Source organism: Pseudovirgaria hyperparasitica (assembly GCF_010093815.1).
Source record: "Pseudovirgaria hyperparasitica strain CBS 121739 unplaced genomic scaffold EJ05scaffold_3, whole genome shotgun sequence".
Classification (NCBI taxonomy): domain Eukaryota; kingdom Fungi; phylum Ascomycota; class Dothideomycetes; order Acrospermales; family Acrospermaceae; genus Pseudovirgaria; species Pseudovirgaria hyperparasitica.
The window spans coordinates 2059002-2077498 of record NW_022985551.1 but is presented as its reverse complement, the minus strand read 5'-3'; the positions used below and the strand labels follow the sequence as shown (position 1 = coordinate 2077498).

Genomic DNA, 18497 nt, shown 5'->3' with positions numbered 1-18497 from the left:
GAAGAGTGAACACGACGACCACAAGCACCAGCCTCCAGCCTTCCGGGTTCCGCTAACGTAAACTTCCATTTCCGCCCCTTCGCTCGCACAACCGTCGTCCTTTACTCGTTACTCGTACACTTCTCTCATTCCGCCCGATTTCCCCTCTAACATCCTCTCCATCTCTGCCACAATTCCACGCATCCCCGGCCTCACCAACGACCACTTTAATGACCGTATGCACATCGCGCTGCACCTTGCCAGCCCATCCCCGGGACCGCCCGCTTAGCCAGCAGCCATGGAGGGCTTCGACACCATTACGATGTCCTACTTGGCGCCCCAAATGTCACTCAACCACGTAACATCACCAGACCCTCTCAGCATGCCGATGCTGCCCCTGGATGGCTTAGAACACCATTCTAATTACGATGCCGAAACCTACGTAGGGTACGCTCCAGCCTGGCGCTCTCACTGCTCGCCTCAACAATGCTGACTTTCCTGTACAGAAGTGAAGACGCTACATTTGCGCAGCACGGCTTCCAACAGCAACAGCCTTTACAGCGCATGCCCGGCGGCTATGAAGACCCTTTCTCCGACGCCCTCAGTGGCTACGACCAGCAGCCGCAGCCGGAGCACAATGGTGCTACGGAAACATCGTCTATCGATAGCAACCACAAGCTCCTAAGCTTCTCTCTACCGGTCTACAACTATCAACTGCTCGACTACCAATTGCGCCGAACCTCCATTTCTCTCTCCGCTCAGCTACATGGCATGTTCTTCCTGGCAGAGTCGCCATGGGCGACTGTCGGCGACGCTGCAGGACCCCCGTCTGAGCTAACCTGCTACCGGAGGAACCTCTTCCAGATCACAGGACAGATAACACTGCCACGCACACTTCACAGCATATACACGGACAAGAATGAGCAGATTCCAATAATAGCGCAGGAGCTCTCAATCTCCGCAACAGAGTCGGTAGAAGGCAACTCAGTCAAGATCATTTCGGTCCCGTGGAAGACACCTGCGAATGGCGCCCAAGTCGTGGAGGACAAGAGTGAGAAAGAGCCACCTTCGATACCCCTCGAACTTAGCAATGGTCAAGAGATGGATTCAGAGTTTGTAAATTTTCCAATCGCCTGGAAAAGATTACAGTTCAGGATTGCCACGGCAAACAACGGACGGCGGAAAGAGCTCCAGCAACACTTTGTCGTCAGGATCAAGTTGATGGCCACGCTGCATACTGGGCAGAAGATACCAGTCGCAGAGGTCCACTCCGGTGCGATTATTGTACGAGGGCGCAGTCCAAGAAACTTCCAGTCGCGGAAAGACTTTCCCATCAGCGCCGGAGGCAGCACCGCACGTAAATCTTCTCACATGCCGAATCAAGTCACCCGACATTCCTCAGGAGACTCGACACAGACTGCGAACAACTTCCGGGCAGAACGGCAGGAATCGAAGTCGTCTCGGCCGGATGTTCCGCCAATACCGTTCCAGTATGACACAAATGATCTGCAGATGTCCCAACAGGACTTCTTTGACTGGAAAATGCCGACTCAGCCAGGCGCAATGACAGCGATACCAGAGCCCATCAACCTCGGACAGAATGGCGGCCAGGCATATGCCCAATCAACTCCAGATCTTGGAAGAAACGCGCCTCCTTCTCGTGCACCGCAGGCTCCAATAACGCTATCTCTGACCGAAGACGAGCCGAAGCAATCGCCAACACAGTCGGACGGTGGCGTCAGGAAGGCAGTCAAAATGACACCAAGGCGAGCGCATTCATTCTCGCTCAACCTAATCAGTAGCCCAGACGAGAGTGCTGATCTGCTTTACGAATATTTCCCGCTAGGTCTGGATGATTGGATGCCACCGGTTGATGCAGTTTATCGTCCACATGTGGTGCATCACACAAACCTCCCCCAGGACCCGAAGGCCATTGCCGTGAAAAATCGTTCAAAACGTTACTTTGCGGAAACCGAAGCGTGATTCTTGGGCGAGTATACCCTTGTGATATGCTTAGAGAGAGTTAGCATGACGCATGTGTTATAAGAAGACCAATCACGGCTTCTTCCGTGGCCCTCGTGCATCGTCTGGTAGAAGGAACAGGAGCTGTTACAGCAAAGTTTCTCTGACGTCGGCAATGCCAGAAACGCGCCCGGTCGCATAGCGATAAGCGGGAGTGATGTGACGGCGCACTCGACATACCTTTTACGGTCCCGGAAGGTATCGTACATTCAGACCGTCTCTTCGAACAAACCTCGAAAATGACAGAGATGATGGCAAGCTCGGCAGACGCTTCCGGTAACGACCTAATGCCACAAAGTGGGCGTTAATGTATGCGGCAGAATATGGTGAATCTTGGTATTGGACTTCTGGCTTCTGGCTTTTGGGGCACTGGGAGAAAATGCTCGCATATATCATGATACCAAAGCTTTTCTGAGCAGAGCTACGAGTCTCCTTTGCATTGTACGGTACTGGGGCCTTGTCGCGTCGGGAACGATCAAGGACAGGTCAGGTACTCTGTGCATGGAAGCCTGGGGATTCCGATGAGATACGAATTAGGGTAGAAACTTGGTAGTCGGGACATGGGCGAGAGAGAAGGGAGAAGGGAGGAGACGGACCGAGGAAGTACGAATGAATGAATGAATGAACGAAATAAGGCATGGAGGAAAGAAGGAAAGAAGGAAAGATGACGTGTGTATACCTTTGATAAATTCTTTTTTTTCTGGAAAGAATATAAAATGTCGAAAATGTTTGAGAAAAACATGATGATGTTATTTATATATATATATAATATACAAAAGACGGCCGAAATAAACTACCTCTGGTGTGTTTGTTTGTGGTGGAATTGATTGATTGTGCAGTGAGACTTTTCTCGTGTCCCGTTGTGGTATACTTGTGTGTTGACATTGGAATATTTCATTGCCTGGCCTGGTTGGTATGGTTGTTGGAGTATCCATTGATGGGTGGGTTGTTGTTGTTGTTGTTGGCTTGGTCTGTCATGGCTGTGCTGGTTTGTGGACTATATACTGACTATATAAAGAGGGGCGTATGCATGCATGGTAGTGGTAGTGGTAGTGGTAGTGGTAGTGGGAGTAGTACCTGGACTCTTTCTCATATCTTGTATATTCTATTTCCCTCGCGGTGGAATTGGTGGGACTTGGAAGGACTGGGCTGTGATGAGTGACTAGTGGTGAGTGATGAGTGGTGAATGAAGAATGGTGGAACGAAGATGACAACAATGATAACAATGGACAACAATGGATAACAATGGATAACAATGGACAACAATGGACAACAACGACAACAACGACAACAACGACAACAACGACAACAATCGACAACAATCGACAATAATAGACAACAACGACAATAACGACATCAACGACAGCTAATACTATGTATGTATATATGTATGTACGTATATATACCGTATCGTATCGTACCGTGTTACATGCTCTTATAATACCTAGTCACTTACTCACTTACATACTTACTTGCTTACTCACTTACTTACTCTCAAGTTGCAATCACAACGCTAGCTCATTAGCCAGAGAGAATATAACATGCAAATATATCCATAACAACCATACATGATATCCATACACACAGGGCAGAGCAGAGCACAACATATCACATCACAACATGACACGCCAGAAACACCCTCCTACCCCCCCTCTCCCCTCTCTCCCCCCTCCCTCCGTCCTCTGTAACGATCGCTGTATCTGTATGTATATATGTATGCACGGCACACCAGCCACACCAGCCTGCACCTGTACCAGCACCAGCCTGCAGCGTCCAATGCCGTGACGAATACACATATACATACTATATTACTATATGTACCTACCACTCACTAGAAACGCGCCGATGCGATGCAACCCTGCCCGCATTGATAGCCTATGCAAACATATGCAACATACAAGCGAGCAGGGAACGATAATTAAATAAAAAAGGGGCACTTTCGGATATTTCTTCAGACGCGAAATAATTAGGACGTAATCAAGAATGGACTTAATTTTTTGGCATTAATATATTATCCTCTTCTTGGGTGGTAAAGCAGTAGTAGTAGTAGTGGTAGTAAACGGTATAAAGTCGGGTCCTCTATTGGCGGCGAAGAAGAAGAAGAAGAAGAAGAAGAAGAAGAAGAAGAAGAAGAAGAAGAAAGATGTAAAAGATGTAAAGGAGGTGCGTGTAACGTGTGCCCATGCAGAAAGGGTGTACACACACACACACGCACACACCCCACGTATCTGAAATGCTGAAAATCCCCAAAATCCTTGATCCTGTTATAAGACTCCCACCGCGAAATGCGTTTCCTTTCATGACTTCATATGTGATATCCCCTGCCGTAGTTGCCACGTAGATATGTGTTTCCCCCCGAAAAACGCCTTCGCCGCAGCAGCGAGGACTATGTACATTTTTGCTGCGTGTGTCGAATATGCATGCAGGACGTGTGTCCGATTGGCCTATGCAAAGTCGCTGGATGTTGTGTGATGATACGACTTGTCCGTGTCGATATAGATGATTTGAGCAGGTTTTCGTCTAGTCTTCACAACTTGCTGCCACGGCCGCTCCAAAGATGGCCGACTCGACGGCCGGCTCGAGCATTACCGAGTTTGGCTGTGCCCCTGACATGGTAGTCAGATCATCGAGATAGGTTTGGCACACCGTCTTAAATGACGGGTATCGTTCGATGACGGAGCCGTTGCAGCCAATGGAGATGCGCCCGGACTTGGCTGGGTTGAGTCCCTCGGCCGTTGTCCGGAGATACCAGAGCGCATGGGTGCCAGTCGCGAGGAACGCAGCAGCACGATGAGTTACTAGGCTACAGATTTGACGGATCATATGTAGTTCGCTGTGGCTGGGCGTCCATTTCAGCGGGTGTGCAGCCAGGAAGGCGGCACTGGCCGTCGAGAGGTGCTTGGTCTCGTCGCTGTGAAATGTTAGGCATGGGATGCAGCAAGAATGGTGGTCAATACTCACGATTCAAAAGCAGCCATGATGGCAGTGTCAAACGAGTGTTCCTCGGAAAAGTTTCCTGGTATTTCGCCACCGAACAGTCCGGCAGTCTTGATGGCGTCTAGAAGGATCAATCGAGTGATCTCTCCCAGATAGCGACCAGCAATGAGGTGCTCAAACGGCTGGTAGTCGGGCTTTGGGTGATTCTTCTTGATCTGCTCGTCCCACTTTGTGAGGGGAAAGACAGTCTTGCCGAACATGCTAAGCTCAGTGTTGACGAGAACATTTTCGGCTTTCTCATGCCACGTCTCCGGACGCGAGCCAAACTTTTCTTGCGAAAACAGATTCACGGGAAGATGTGCAGAGGCGTTGAAGCCAGTGCCAAGAATGAGTGCAATCCTGGTAGCGTTGTCTGCAAACGCACGAGTGAGTAGAGTTGCTGAAGAGTCATTGATGATGGCCTCAACGCGCACGTTAAGATCCTGCACATGTGTTAGCACGTGCCACATTGAGGGACTATGCAAATGCGCTCACCTTGGAGCGACAAGCTTCCATCAGCTGCAGGCTGAGGTCTTTGCCAATTAGACCGTCACTGGCGCGGAAACCTTTGCCCATGGGCAGTATGGTTCCAGTTTTTTGTGATGTTTGTCTAGCACGTAATCAGCTCGAGCCCACGAGGCTGCCAAATTGACGAACATACGCAATAGGGAAGGACCATGACAGGCCCATTGACAGAACTGCAGTGTTCTGGATGTCCGATTGTGAGAGAACCTCTTGGATCTTCTCCGCCATCCAGTCAAAGAAAGCAGCACCAGGAAGCGACCTGACTGCATTGTCGATCCTGAAGCTTCGCATCTTTGACATCCACATGCCGCTCGTGGTCGAGTCTTTTCCATTCAGTTCCACCAGAGCCACGCGGAAGTTGGTACCACCAACATCCAGCGCAAGGAAGGTGCCGCGTTCGTCACCAGTTGGCAAGGTGTGGCTGAAAGAGGGAAGCATGCATTCGGTGCTGGACTGGAGTTTCTGCCGGAATTCATCCTGAAGCTGTGTAGACATAGCCAGCAGACTGTCCAAGCTCAGAGGGGCCTCGAAAGTACTCTTCACATCGAACAGAAAATCGTGCATATTTCGTTGGGAGTGGGGGACAACGTCGCGGGCACGCTTCCGTAATCGCAGTCGGGTTGGAGATAGGACCTCGGACAGAGTGGGCATGATGATATACGAGTCAAGCAGAGACATTAGAGCCTGCCAGAGTTCGATGACAGAAGTCGGTATATGCAAGAGAGGTGGCATGGATACGTTTTGGAGAGGGGTCCTAGGGGGTGGTTGAATGCGTAAAGGAATGGTCAGGCCGGCGAGAGAGTGAAGGGATTCGTGAAGCAGCAGGGTCAGCGGATAAAAGTCGAGTGAGCAGCAAGGTCGGTCGCGGTCAGAGGGAGAGGGAGAGGGTGGAGAAGCAGCAAGCAGGAGTATTTAGAGAGAGCCGGGGAAAAGTAGTGCAGGTGGTGGTGGCAGACAGGTAGGAGGAGAGGAGGTATGCATAATGGATGTATAATGTATAGGAAGAGAGAGAGGGAACAGTGGAACTACGGCAGCAAAGCTGGCATGGTGATAGGGTGGCGTGGTAGAAAGAAGGCAGAGGGCGAGGAGGAGGTGGAGTGGATTGACAGTAAAGGTGAGGTAGCAGCAACTGGAGACGAAATGGGTATTGTCAGTCGACGAAAAGGGAGCAGCAGGCAGTGGAGAGAGTCAAAAGGTAATAGCAATTAGTGAATTGATAGGTAATAGAGCAAGGTTCCATCCGTCGGCAGTAAGTGGGAATGGCGCAGGGCAAAGATGAGTAGTAGAGAAGAGAGCACAGAGGAGGAGGAAATTTTGCATCAGGCGGGGGAAAATGTCGCAAGAATGTGACGGTTGGAGCAGCAAGCAAGGGCCGAGCAGGATCACAGGAGTAGTAGCATTATTAGCATTATTAGCATGAACTCCTCCTAGTATTACAGTAACAAGGACTGATCCTGCTTCTGGTCCCGATCCCTCAATCATCATCAGCAACTGTCAATCAATGTTTCCATCTCGCATGGAGATAGGACAGGCGTGCGAGAGCGAAACAGGCGGCCGGCTGTAGAGGTTACATGCTGATTCGCTGATTCGCTTGGTGGAGGGGGGGGGAACGGGGGAGAAGTAACATTGAGGTTAAGGGGGAAGGGTTGGAAGAAGTGAGATAGGCAAAGTAATAAGGTTAATTAGAAGAGTGTGACGTGGAAAGATTGGGGATAGTTGAGAATTAGTGGGATGAAGTGTGAAGTGTGAATGGCGAGAGAAGAAGAATGCAGAGGGTGATTGATCCATTGTAACGGTGTGATGCTACTACAAAGCCCTCCTTTTAGCGGCGTTGCAGCCACAAACGACAATGAACAGCGACAGCGACAGCGACAACAGCAGCCATTGTGCGTGCAGCAGTTCTCTACAGTTCTGCAATGCCATGCATGATACAGTGATTAGTCTGATACTGGTCGCAACTCTTTGTGTTGATACTAGTTCTGTCCTTGTAAAGATAGAGAGACAGTCCCTCCCTATACACAGCACGCGTACAGTAACAGTAATACATAATTACATACTACATAACATACATCGCACTAACAGTAACGGTAACAAGCAACAGCTACCCACGTGCATATACATGCATGCGCCACACTTTATCCCCGCCCGTCCACCATTCCAGGAACATAATTACTCTCACTCACTCACAACTCATAATACACCAGCTGCAGTCAATAATCCATCTCTCTCTCTCTCTCTTTACAAAAGCAGTTACAACACCCTGTGCCTCTTCCATGCCTGTCCCATGCATCTGCGTCTAATCACACCTGTCTCCTGTCGTCTCGTCCGTCCTCAGCGCAGCCAGCAAGCAGCCAGGCACAACAACAACAACAACAACAAGGACAACAACGACAACAACAACATCTCCGAGACATGACATGTGTGTGTGAACTGCCAAATGCTCCCTCTCTCGCCTTCTCCGATTCTCGGTGTAACCATGCCATGTCATACCAACGATGCTGTGGTGCGGACTTCATTTAACACTTACACTACTACTCCATCGAATCCCGATCCCATCCCTACGCCTGGTCCAAGCTTCCTCTTGTCAGGAACGCCCGCTTGAGCTTACCTGTAAGGTTATGTTAATTATGCTATTGATTGATCATCCTAATACAAGACCTCCAAGACCTAATTAATACTGAACGAGAGATATTTACATGCCTTGACCTTGACCTTGAACCTTGAACCTCATAAATCGATCTATCTACCCCAGCCGCTCTATATCCTGACAGCAGCTATACATTATCCATCGTCCGCATCTTCCCATCCGCACAATGCTGTACTGTACTACAATGATGAATGCGCGCGTTCTCGGCCTTCTGCCGCGACGAATAATGTCGCGCAGATGGCATTCTCGACTCGCTTTCGTCCGATTCGTTTCAGTTCATTTCGTTTCGTGCAAGACTGCAGTAACAATCCATCACTCCCGGGCGGCCTCATGTACAGAGCTGCATTGCTACCTACCTACTACCTACCTCACCCACCCACACCTAGCAGCCCGTATCGTTCATCTACTTCTCACACGCCTTTGTTTCTACCACCACCACAACAACAACAACAACAAACGGTACTCATGGCCACAGTTCCACGAGGGACCAACCGGCTGTCACGCCCGTTGCGCTAATTACTAGTCCTTGTTAGATGCAGATGGATATTATTACCTCCATGAGCTTGGCGCGTGCGGTATATCAGGTACCTACCTTGTAACAAATTATGTACCATCATGGCATGGATAGCACTCCACTGTGATGCCTTCACCAAGCAGACCAACACGATTCACACATCAGAGCTTCGTGCATTATTTAACCAGAGCCATAACTCTCATTCAGAAATCTCGTGACACTCGTCATAAACTACTACCGCTGCTGCTTGCCCTTGTCCCTTGTTCCTTGGCCCGCGATCGAAACTCTAAGCATTGATTGGCCAGAGGAGGAGGGTATTGCGCCAGAAAAGAATCATGTACAAAGTGCTCATATAGATGTGTATATAAAGTGCAGAAATCGCTTTCACTCTCACAACGCCCCGAAACCAAGACAGCCGCCCCTACTTCTCGGCCTGGACGGCCTTGATCGCCGAGGTCGGCGCGACGTCCTCAAAGGACTCGTCGGTGAACTTGAGATCCTCCTCCAGGGAGACGGTGTCCTTGACCTTGAAGTGCAGGACCGGCGCGACGCAGAGGAGGGAGCCGGCGAGGAGAGCCCAGCAGGAGGCAAACATGTTGATGTAAGGCGTGTGGTTGTTGTCCAGCGACCACATGACCGCACCGCCAGCAGACTGGATGCCCTTGTAGAACCCGGCAAAGTTGGCGAGTTTGCGGCCGTTGTTGGTCAGGGAGCCCATGAACCTGTGTCCTCTTGTCAGTAACTCGTCTCAAACGCCCAGAACCCCAAGATACTACTCACCAGTACGCATATGTTTGGAATGCAGCGTCGTAGAATCCGTAGAACATGTACAGGACAAGCGGACCGCCGTAGTTGCTGGATTCCCAGTCCAGGATCAGTGCACTCTGTGGGACGACCACGCCTTCGTCCTGAGCTTTGATTGCAGCGGCAATATCAGCACGGTTATAGGTTCGCGCGAACGGGAGACCACCGCCCCAGATAGCAAAGGTACAGGCCATCAGAGCGACCCAGCCTCCCCAGGCACGAGTGGTACGGCGGAAGTGCTGGATATCGAGAGCATATCCGAAAAGGTACGAACCGACAATCTGCATGAGATAGTACAGAACACTGTTCAGCGCACGAGTACGGGTGTTGAAGCGGGCACCGTTAATGTCGTTGAAGTGGTAGGCGTAGAACCAGTTGGAGGCGAAGAACATGGGGAATAGCGCTAGAATGTACGGATCGGTCTTGAACGTCTCGAAGAGGCCCAAGAGTTCAGTCTTCCAGGAGGGGCTCTTCATCAGAATAACCTTGGAGCCATCATCGCGAATGACATTCTTGGCCTTGACGAGAGTAAAGGCAAGCGCAGCGCCGAGCAAAGTCAGGACAAGGAAACCAATGTAGGTGCCGTCAGTGACGGTGCTGGCGGTCGTCGTGTTGATGTTCTGGCCGAGAGGAATCAGACCGCCAATAACAGCGCCCATGTTGAAGATCATCCAGAACCATGAGATGAATTTGCCCTTGTTCTTCTCATCAGGGTAGGACATCATGATCGCACCCTGCGCACACCAGAGCAGACCAGCACAGACACCGAGGAAAGCACCAGCAAAGATGGAAAAGCCGTAGTTCTGAGTATGGCTGAAGGAGAGGAAGGACGCCACATAGATGCTGTAACCAAGACCGCCAAACGCGAGAGCAGCCTTGATACCAACGGTGTTTGTGATTGTTCCGGCGAAGAAGCCGACACCAGCGAATGTGGAATACAGCGCGATATTGGCCTTGTTGGCTGCGTCAGGGTCGACTTGACCACCGCCACCCATTCCACTCAGGGCGTTGAACATGCCCGGGCACAAGAAACAGACAAAGGATACGATGACAAGCTGGACGGATGGCGAGGCGTAGTAGGGAGCGGTCCAGGAACCGATTCTGATTTTCTTGTACATCCATGTTGTCGGACGGTTCACGGCACCTTGCTCTTCAGCAGAGAGGCTTTGAGAGTTGCGGGACGAGACCTCGCCAGTGGCGGTCTTCTCGGCCATGGTGTTATATGATGGATTAGGCGGTGGGTTGGAGGAAGTTGTATAAGAGAGGAGAGGTTCTCAGAAGACTCTAGAGACGAGCGCAAGGCTGGGCAGTCTTGTAGATGTTCGAGGAGGCGAAGGATTAGCAAAGTGGGGAGTTGAAACCTGAGATAGATGAAGGTCCAGGTTCGCGCCGGTGATGGCGACAGGCTAGTGAAGGGTCGGCCGAAGAAGAAGACTGGATTGAAGGTCTCCTTGGAGGAGGAGAAGCAGTGAAGAGGAGAGAGAAGCGGCGTAGAAGGAAGATGGGGTACAGAGATGCATAAGTAGTGCCGGCAATGGGGCGCGTGTGAGTATGTGGTGTATCTCTTTTTTCAGCCGTAAGAGCTGGGAATACGGAAAAGACGTTCCAATGAGGCACGCGACATGATCCACAGATAGATAGCTATTAAGTTTTAGAGTTGCAGGGAGTTTATTGGAGTGTCGGAATGATTGGACAAAGCTATGATCAACTGCTTAGTGCACGCTTCTCAAGCAAAAGACAAGAGTAACAATAGTAACAATAGTGATTTTGACAAGCCGCCAAAGCCGAAGACGGCAAAACCTCAGGTCAGAGGGAGATCCAAGGGTCCAAAAGCGCAGACGGTGACTATTTGGTGGTGTTGTGGCGTACAGAAGCCGGAGTCACCAGTGCAACCCGGCTGCAACCCTGCAGTAATTGGTTTCTCGATCAGATAGATAATAGCTGCATCAGTGTGATCAAGGCCGCCCAGTAAGATGATTGTTAACAACAGCAACCAACAAAACCCCTGCGACGACGGGCGGGATAGCGGCAGTCCAGAGGCGGCATAATGGGTGTGGATGATGGGTAGTGGATAGGTGGTAGGTAGTAGGTAGTAGACAAAAGGTAGTATAGGCTGCTCCGGGCTGCTACGGGCTGCCAGCTGCCCCCGAAAATGGGCTCCTCCTCCCCCGACAGTGGGCTCCTCCTCCCCCAAAAACGGGCTGCCTTTCCCTCTCCACCCGCTGCCACAAAGCGCCACAAAGCGACCACACAGCGGACCACAACCACCACAAACAACCCCACACTGAACGACCTTAAAGCCTCACCCGCTCCACCCTCACCCCCTTACCATCCTTCGCCATCACGCTGCCAGCTATCATCGCAAATGTAACCCTTTGATCTATCTATCCATCTATCTACACCCTCCCTTCACCTCTCCATCTTCCTGCTGTGACACCGCCTATCTTTTCACGTTGCACTTCCATCCATGACTTCCACTCTCTCCTGTAGTCGCCCTCACCACCCAATCACCCACCCATGCAATGCACCATCTACCGACTCTACCCGTGCCGCAACATGATATTTCATACCCTTGTTAAGTGACAAGGCTGACAGTTCGAACGGAGTGGCATCCAGCTTGAACCTTACCTCTCTTGTCCTACCCTAGAACCAGCTTCAGTGTACCCAGAACGACTTGTTGATGGTACAGTGGTGCTTTGCCTCGCAACACCATGATGCCACCACCCACCATTCCCTTACGTTCTGGACGTGAACTCATGTCCAGTATGCTCGCCTCTGACCTGGATACTGTGACATCAGATCCAGTCCTCCCATGTAGATAATAAATCCATTCCACGGCTGCCAGAGAGCATCGTTCTACCAGAGTTTCCGCACCACCTTCGCCAAATCGACACCTAGTCTTCCAGCATCTGTCGTAATCTATTCCAAAATGTATGCATAAGCCACTTCCTATCAATTCAATAGTTTACCTCTTCCATTCCGAGACATGGACTAATCAGCCGGCTCGCCTTAGGAGGCTCATCATCCGCGAAGAACCAGAAACGGTCGCGAAGTATATTGCCGATTACATCATCGGTATGCGTCCGCTTCAAAGATCCGTACGGCTGTACACCAGACTGACCATCTCCCAGAGCGTATCCTCACTTTCGAGCCCACACCCCAGAAACCCTTCGTGCTCGGCCTACCCACCGGCAGCAGCCCGATCTTGATATACAAGAGCCTCGTCGCACGGCACAAGGCTGGCGACATCTCCTTCCGCAATGTAGTCACCTTCAACATGGTTCGTCCGTATCCTCCCCTATCAACCTCCCCCGCTTCCTAACCATCCCAGGACGAATACGTCGGCATCCCGCGCGACCACCCAGAATCCTACCACTCCTTCATGTACAAGCACTTCTTCTCGCACGTCGACATCCCCCCAGCCTCCATCCACATCCTCAACGGCAACGCCCCCGACCTCGAAGCCGAATGCATCGCCTACGAGGAAAAGATCCGGCTGGCCGGCGGCATCGAGCTCTTCCTCGGCGGCATCGGGCCGGACGGCCACATCGCCTTCAACGAGCCGGGCTCCTCGCTCGCCTCGCGCACCCGCGTCAAGACGCTCGCCTACGACACCATCCTGGCCAACAGCCGCTTCTTCGGCCACGATCTGGCGCTGGTGCCGCGCATGGCGCTGACCGTCGGCGTCGGCACCGTGCTGGAGGCGCGCGAGGTCGTCATTGCGATTACGGGCGCGCACAAGGCGGCTGCGCTGCAGCGCTGCATCGAGGGCGGCGTCAATCATATGTGGACGCTGTCCTGTCTGCAGCTGCATCCGCATCCGCTCATTGTCGTTGATGATGACGCCACGCTCGAGCTGCAGGTCAAGACGGTCAAGTACTTCCGCAGCATTGAGGCGGTGGCTAATGAGTGCGGGTTTGGTCAGCGGCTTAGCTCCGAGCTGCGTACCGGTGTCAAGCGTGCGGCTATTGTCGAGGAGCTGTCTAGTCCGAAGACGAGTCCGGCAGGTGGCCCTGTTGGTGGTATTGGAGCTAAAGCTGATGCGTTCTTGTTGCCGCCGGTGGTCATGCCGAAGAGGCCGGTCACGCCGGAGTTGGTCCCGGATAACATGGCGAGCCGACTGCCGGTGAAGGCGCCCGAAGTGGAGAGAACGATCCCGGAGGAACTGCCGATTCAGCGGATGGGTGCGCGGGTTGCGCCTCTGGCGGGCTGAGAAGCATAGACTCGTGGAGGAGAGTAGGACTTGTGGTGATGACGGCTAAGATTGGGCGAAAATTGTGCAGAGAGACGTCCGCAAAGGGCGACCTCGGGAGGAGGATTATGGCATCTACAAAGATATGATCAGCACTCGTTGTGAGAAAAGGACTTTTCCTTTTATAACATACTATGAAGCTTTCGCTTGGACAGACTTGAGCAGAGCTCTCTGGTCCTCCTGTTATATTAGCTTAGATTAAGTGAGCACCATCGTTGATACCCCGTCCAGTTTGGCTCAGCTGGCATGTATCACGTATCATTCAATATACTTGTTGCATGTACTGTACGTATTTGCGTTTCCTGTGCTCTGTCCTGTCCTGTTTCCTCAGTGGTTTCTGTTAGCGCCCGCGTTCGTTGGTCTTGATTGGCCGACAAGCAAGCAACCCCAAACGCTCTCCCAGCGGCTACCTGTTGACTTTTTTCCACGCATCGTAGCGAAACATATCCCTTGATCCAAGAATGTGGAATCGATCAATAGCATCTCGAGACGCTACTGCGTACGTCACGTTGTGAGGCGTGCTCGTTTGACCAAGGCCGCGACCTCTAAACGCCCGCCCTTCCCCTCAGGGCCCCCAGACGCGCTCGGCAGAGGTCGTCCAATGCTTGTACCCAGTCGATTTCATACGCGCCCGACCGAGAGAACAGAGTAAGCAAAGCAGTCCAGGATGCGGCATACGACCAAAGGCTTGAGTCACTCAATGTCATGAACAATGTCAAGGTGGGAGTGTATATATAGGAGGCACCGACGGGCTGGAGAACATTGCATCGATAAGATACATAAGATACCTCGCGCCCAAACCAACCTCTACAACAGCCACCTTTTCGATAACGCCTCGTTGCGATAAAATATATATCTATACCAAAAAGACACCTGCTCAAGATGAACGCAACGCCTGTCATGCCCCAGTCTCCAACGCAATACTTTGACTTCGACGATAGCGAGCCGGCGCTCCTGATGAGATGCTCCTCGTACGAATCGCTTCAGTCGAGAGGGAGGTTGATGACAACTAGGAGACAAAGCTTGAGTGCGTTCCACCACCCTGTGAGGCATTTTGTTTCCCGGATCGCTGATTTCTGTAGTATCGTCGCTCTCCACAGTGTCCAAGGACATCCGTGCTCGACTCAGCCCGCGGCGTGGCCGGCCTGAACGAAGATCCTCGGTCACCAGCTTTTTCTCTCGAAGCCGGTATCGATCAATCTGTGCTTGATGGTCAGAGAAGGTCGCCGATGCACGGAAAGTGCGTGCAGTGTATTTTTAGAAAGCGTGCGACTGGGTCGTGCACCATGTCGAACAATCTAGTCCAGTCAGTCCTCGGAGTAGGGTTGCGGACATGACGACAGTTCGTGCTGGCATTATATTATGAGCGACTTTAGATGAGTACTGGCCCGGCTGGCGAGAACAGCGACTGTGGCGAGTCAGATATTCCTGAATAGATTTTGTACTGCCCGCGAGGCTCTTTTTTCTGATTTCGTCGTCCTACGACAAAGCTTGCGCGGTAGGCTTCCTAGCATACAGACTCGTGATAGCCTTGAACATATCTTTGACCGGAGGAAGCGCGTATGATGGGCCGACGTCAAAAATGTCTGCCAACTGCTGCTGGCGAACTATCGGCTTGTCATTCTCCTCATCCTCCAGCTCATCTAGATCATTATCCCCCGCATTTTCAAGTTCGTCTTCCTCCACCATCTCTTCGTCCTCTTCGTCTTCAATCTCTGCAGCATCGACCTCTCCACTTCCCGCCTCAGGCATCGCTGCCAGCTCGTCATAAACCGTTATGCTTGTGGCAGATGCGGCGCTGATAATGCGTATCTCAGCCTTGTGGTCCAGCAGAGCATAACCGTTGGATCCAGGCGTAGCCTGTAAGGAGATGGGCATGTTGGGAACCTCCACCGAGTCGAGTGGCTCGCAATTGTTGACCGCGAATATCGAAACTCTGCTGATATCCCTTCCTAAATCCCAGTCAACGCCTGAGTATGATACTGCGAACGTCATATCGATAGGATTCGTGGCAAAGTGTTTCTTCAGGTTTATGTCTTGACCACGAGAGAATACAAGCTCATCATTCACCATATCCCAAACAGTGAGCGACTCGGACAGGACAACCAAGTAGCGCTGAAGTATGCCGATAGATATCAGATCTTGTGCATATAAACCCGGGAGAGACGTCGTATTTCTGCCTGTCTCAGCGCTGATCATGTGAACAAGGCCGTTGCAGGGTCCGTTAGGTACGTCCAAGGTCGCAGCAAGGAGTGAACCATCTGATGAATATGCTAGGGATGCATTGCTGGCTTCACGACCAGCTTTCGCGTAATCTTCAAGCTGATGAACATTCCGTTCCAGCGCGACTGAATATCTTGAGGACCAAAATACAGCCTCACCCGAAGCGCTGCGTACCAGACTACCATCCTGGTTCTTCCTTTTCGGTGTCCAGATCTTGACATTCCCGTCTTCTCCAAGCGTAGCAAAGCCGACTTCTTGGGGATTTGAAACCATAGCAAACACTTCCCCGGATGTATACCCGTCTTCGAGAATATGCGGCGCTTCGATTCTCGTGATGAGCCTCCAAGAGCCGCTTGACTCGTCTACTCTCCAGAACTTGAGGTGAATCTCTCTGCGAGCATCTCTCTCCTCATTCTTGGTTGTGCCATTCACTACGTGCTTCAAGTCGTCCACTGGAGGCGCCCACTCTTCCAGAGTCGCCATGAACATGCCATCACAGCTGAGTTGCATTAGGGTCACATTGGGTTCCTCCACAAGCTTTGCACCTGGTGTGTCCATTGATGACGTTGCATTACTCCGGGCGACAGCTTGCCTCATGATATGGCGGCCTGTTGATATGTCGAATCTCTGGATATATGGACACGATGATGTGTTCATTGAAGCAGGAACAGCAAATAGCGCTTGATTGGGCTTACTTGGATCGAGTAGGAATGGCTTGCCGCCCGATCGTGCGTCTGACCGGGCAAACTGGGCCTGAAGACCGGCGATGTTTGTGGTCGCCTTTAGGTCAGCAGTCGAGAGCACAATGACCGAATTGTCTCCTAGGGAGATGGCGTAGCTAGAACTTCTAGGGGAGATAACAATCTGCTGTATAGGCGCGACGAGATGCGGTAGCTCGCTCCTTTTCGCATTGTCAACGTTCCAAAGACAAAGAACTGTTTCTTGACCTCCGGAGATAAGGTACAGACCTATCAAAGAAATGAGCATAATACTTTTGCCACTGACAACATGATACTTACCGTCTGCAGACCAAGTTAAGGAACCGACGGCTCTTCTGTGCCAATGAAGAATACGAGGCTCCACTCGATTCTTGTTCCTGTGAGTATCGAAAGCAGCTAACTTTGACGGTAAGTCCTCATGTACGAAGATTCTTCCATCCTCAAGACCAAAGGCTACATCAATCTGCGCCTGGGATTGCGCCATGTTTGAACTTCCTTGGTCTAATGAGCTCAACGAGCTGGCAAAAACGTCAAAGCATGTTATGTTCGAGGGTGTCTCTATTTCCCTCCACGTGTACGTTGATGGAACGCCTTTAGAAGTTCCTTTCTCTATTTCTCCCACACTAAACACATTTCCAAAGCTTACGAAAAGAACATTACCGCCTGAAAGTGCTTTGACCATGTTAGGTACTTTTGGCGTTGTCCGTACCATAGTAGATGAGACATCGTTACGGTCGCTTAACCTGTGAGCAGAGATTTCGTAGTCAGACTTTGCCTGTTTTGGATCTTCAACAGTGTATATAGTCTCGCCACCGGAAGCATTACCGCTGGATATCGAGAGATTTATGATGGAGTACTCGCGGTGTATTTCTTGAACAATGGTGCCGGACGGCCAATGCCATAGAGATATATGGCCTGCAAGCGTGGCGACGTATAGGTTCTCTGGATTCAGCTGTGATAGCACCAATGAAGAAATCGATTTTGTACCGGAGACTTGGATTCTCCTTGTAAGGAGTGAAGTTGAAGTCTCGTAGACATGAACCTCGCGCGCGTTCGCTAGAATCAAATACCTGAGCTTATTAGTATAGTAAGAATCTTGGAGCGGTCCACCAACTTTTCATCAGCTGAGAATATTGGAGGACGGTCAAGGAATCGTCCTCCTATTGATTTGGACAGTTTCCAGCTTTCTCTTGGAGCAATTGTCTGGCTTTGCAAAGTGTCTGTTCGTGCGACAACATTTTCCCCAGAAGCCCATTGGCCACTCGCTCTTCGCTGTGTTGTCTTCATCTGTAAAGCTCTTTTCGAAACATCGTCTGTGTCAATCCATGGATCTTGTATTGAATTATCGCGCGTGTTATAATAGTCGGGTTCTTCAGCCTTCGTTTCTGTTACCCCATTCGGCCCAGGTGTCTTGTGCTTCTTCGCAATCTTCTGAGGGTTTCCTCCTACATTCACCTGCCCATTTAAAACAGGTGTTGCCACTTCCGCCTTCAAATGGGTACCGTCTTGCTTAGGTGTAGAGGCTTTACCCGCCCATGTTCCATTTGCGAGAGCTTTCTTGGACTTCTTCGTTTGTCTTGGGGAATCTTTATTCATGTTGTCTTGCACTGGGCGCTTCCTCTTCTTGGTATCTGTCTTCGGGTCCGTGGACATCGTTCTTAGTCTGACTGAGACATCAACGTGGTAAGTTGAAGAGCTCGCGTGAATCTTGAACGCTTTTTACCTAAGCGTCTATATTTTTTATGGTTGGAGGACCGAGCGTTTTCGACGCTAGCGGCTAGCTGTTCGAACTTCAACGCGCCGACTACTAATTAATACTTGCTAATCATTTGCGAC

At 51.1% G+C, this 18497-nt stretch overlaps 5 protein-coding genes across 5 annotated transcripts; 2 read left to right on the top strand and 3 right to left on the bottom strand.

The window, feature by feature from the left end:
* Window positions 1-277: 277 nt before the first annotated feature.
* EJ05DRAFT_497944 (p53-like transcription factor) lies at window positions 278-1962 on the top strand (the record flags this gene model as incomplete). Its single annotated transcript, XM_033746616.1, has 2 exons — window positions 278-426; window positions 486-1962. The coding sequence occupies 2 exons, from the start codon at window positions 278-280 to the stop codon at window positions 1960-1962; spliced, it is 1626 nt and encodes a 541-aa protein (XP_033603844.1).
* A 2449-nt stretch (window positions 1963-4411) lies between these two features.
* EJ05DRAFT_263422 (actin-like ATPase domain-containing protein) lies at window positions 4412-6462 on the bottom strand. The gene is made up of 4 exons (XM_033740280.1): window positions 5639-6462; window positions 5473-5587; window positions 4963-5420; window positions 4412-4912 (listed from the first exon to the last, which is right to left on the bottom strand). The coding sequence occupies exons 1-4, from the start codon at window positions 6232-6234 to the stop codon at window positions 4522-4524; spliced, it is 1560 nt and encodes a 519-aa protein (XP_033603843.1). The 5' UTR covers window positions 6235-6462; the 3' UTR covers window positions 4412-4521.
* A 2412-nt stretch (window positions 6463-8874) lies between these two features.
* Window positions 8875-10924, bottom strand: EJ05DRAFT_263085 (MFS general substrate transporter). Its single transcript, XM_033740278.1, has 2 exons — window positions 9444-10924; window positions 8875-9385 (listed from the first exon to the last, which is right to left on the bottom strand). Exons 1-2 carry the CDS (start codon window positions 10679-10681, stop codon window positions 9085-9087), a joined length of 1539 nt encoding a protein of 512 aa, XP_033603842.1. The 5' UTR covers window positions 10682-10924; the 3' UTR covers window positions 8875-9084.
* A 1357-nt stretch (window positions 10925-12281) lies between these two features.
* EJ05DRAFT_473894 (glucosamine-6-phosphate isomerase) lies at window positions 12282-13976 on the top strand. Its single transcript, XM_033743490.1, has 4 exons — window positions 12282-12398; window positions 12481-12542; window positions 12599-12747; window positions 12799-13976. Coding segments are annotated over exons 1-4 (1095 nt in total). The 5' UTR covers window positions 12282-12396; the 3' UTR covers window positions 13681-13976.
* Window positions 13977-15198: 1222 nt separating this feature from the next.
* EJ05DRAFT_497939 (WD40 repeat-like protein) lies at window positions 15199-18314 on the bottom strand (the record flags this gene model as incomplete). The annotated part of the gene is made up of 3 exons (XM_033746615.1): window positions 15199-16910; window positions 16962-17731; window positions 17776-18314. 3 exons carry the CDS (start codon window positions 18312-18314, stop codon window positions 15199-15201), a joined length of 3021 nt encoding a protein of 1006 aa, XP_033603840.1.
* Between the last annotated feature and the right edge of the window lie 183 nt (window positions 18315-18497).

What these genes read in the sequence shown, in the direction of transcription:
- EJ05DRAFT_263422 (XM_033740280.1), bottom strand. Translation starts at nt 6,234, where the DNA reads ATGCCACCTCTCTTGCATATACCGACTTCTGTCATCGAACTCTGGCAG. An exon ending in TCATGGTCCTTCCCTATTGC is followed by an intron (nt 5,588 to 5,638) that starts GTATGTTCGTCA and finishes ATTACGTGCTAG; the next exon opens with ACAAACATCACAAAAAACTG. An exon ending in TGGAAGCTTGTCGCTCCAAG is followed by an intron (nt 5,421 to 5,472) that starts GTGAGCGCATTT and finishes ACACATGTGCAG; the next exon opens with GATCTTAACGTGCGCGTTGA.
- EJ05DRAFT_263085 (XM_033740278.1), bottom strand. Translation starts at nt 10,681, where the DNA reads ATGGCCGAGAAGACCGCCACTGGCGAGGTCTCGTCCCGCAACTCTCAA. An exon ending in TTCCAAACATATGCGTACTG is followed by an intron (nt 9,386 to 9,443) that starts GTGAGTAGTATC and finishes AAGAGGACACAG; the next exon opens with GTTCATGGGCTCCCTGACCA.
- EJ05DRAFT_473894 (XM_033743490.1), top strand. An exon ending in TATTGCCGATTACATCATCG is followed by an intron (nt 12,543 to 12,598) that starts GTATGCGTCCGC and finishes ACCATCTCCCAG; the next exon opens with AGCGTATCCTCACTTTCGAG. An exon ending in ATGTAGTCACCTTCAACATG is followed by an intron (nt 12,748 to 12,798) that starts GTTCGTCCGTAT and finishes TAACCATCCCAG; the next exon opens with GACGAATACGTCGGCATCCC.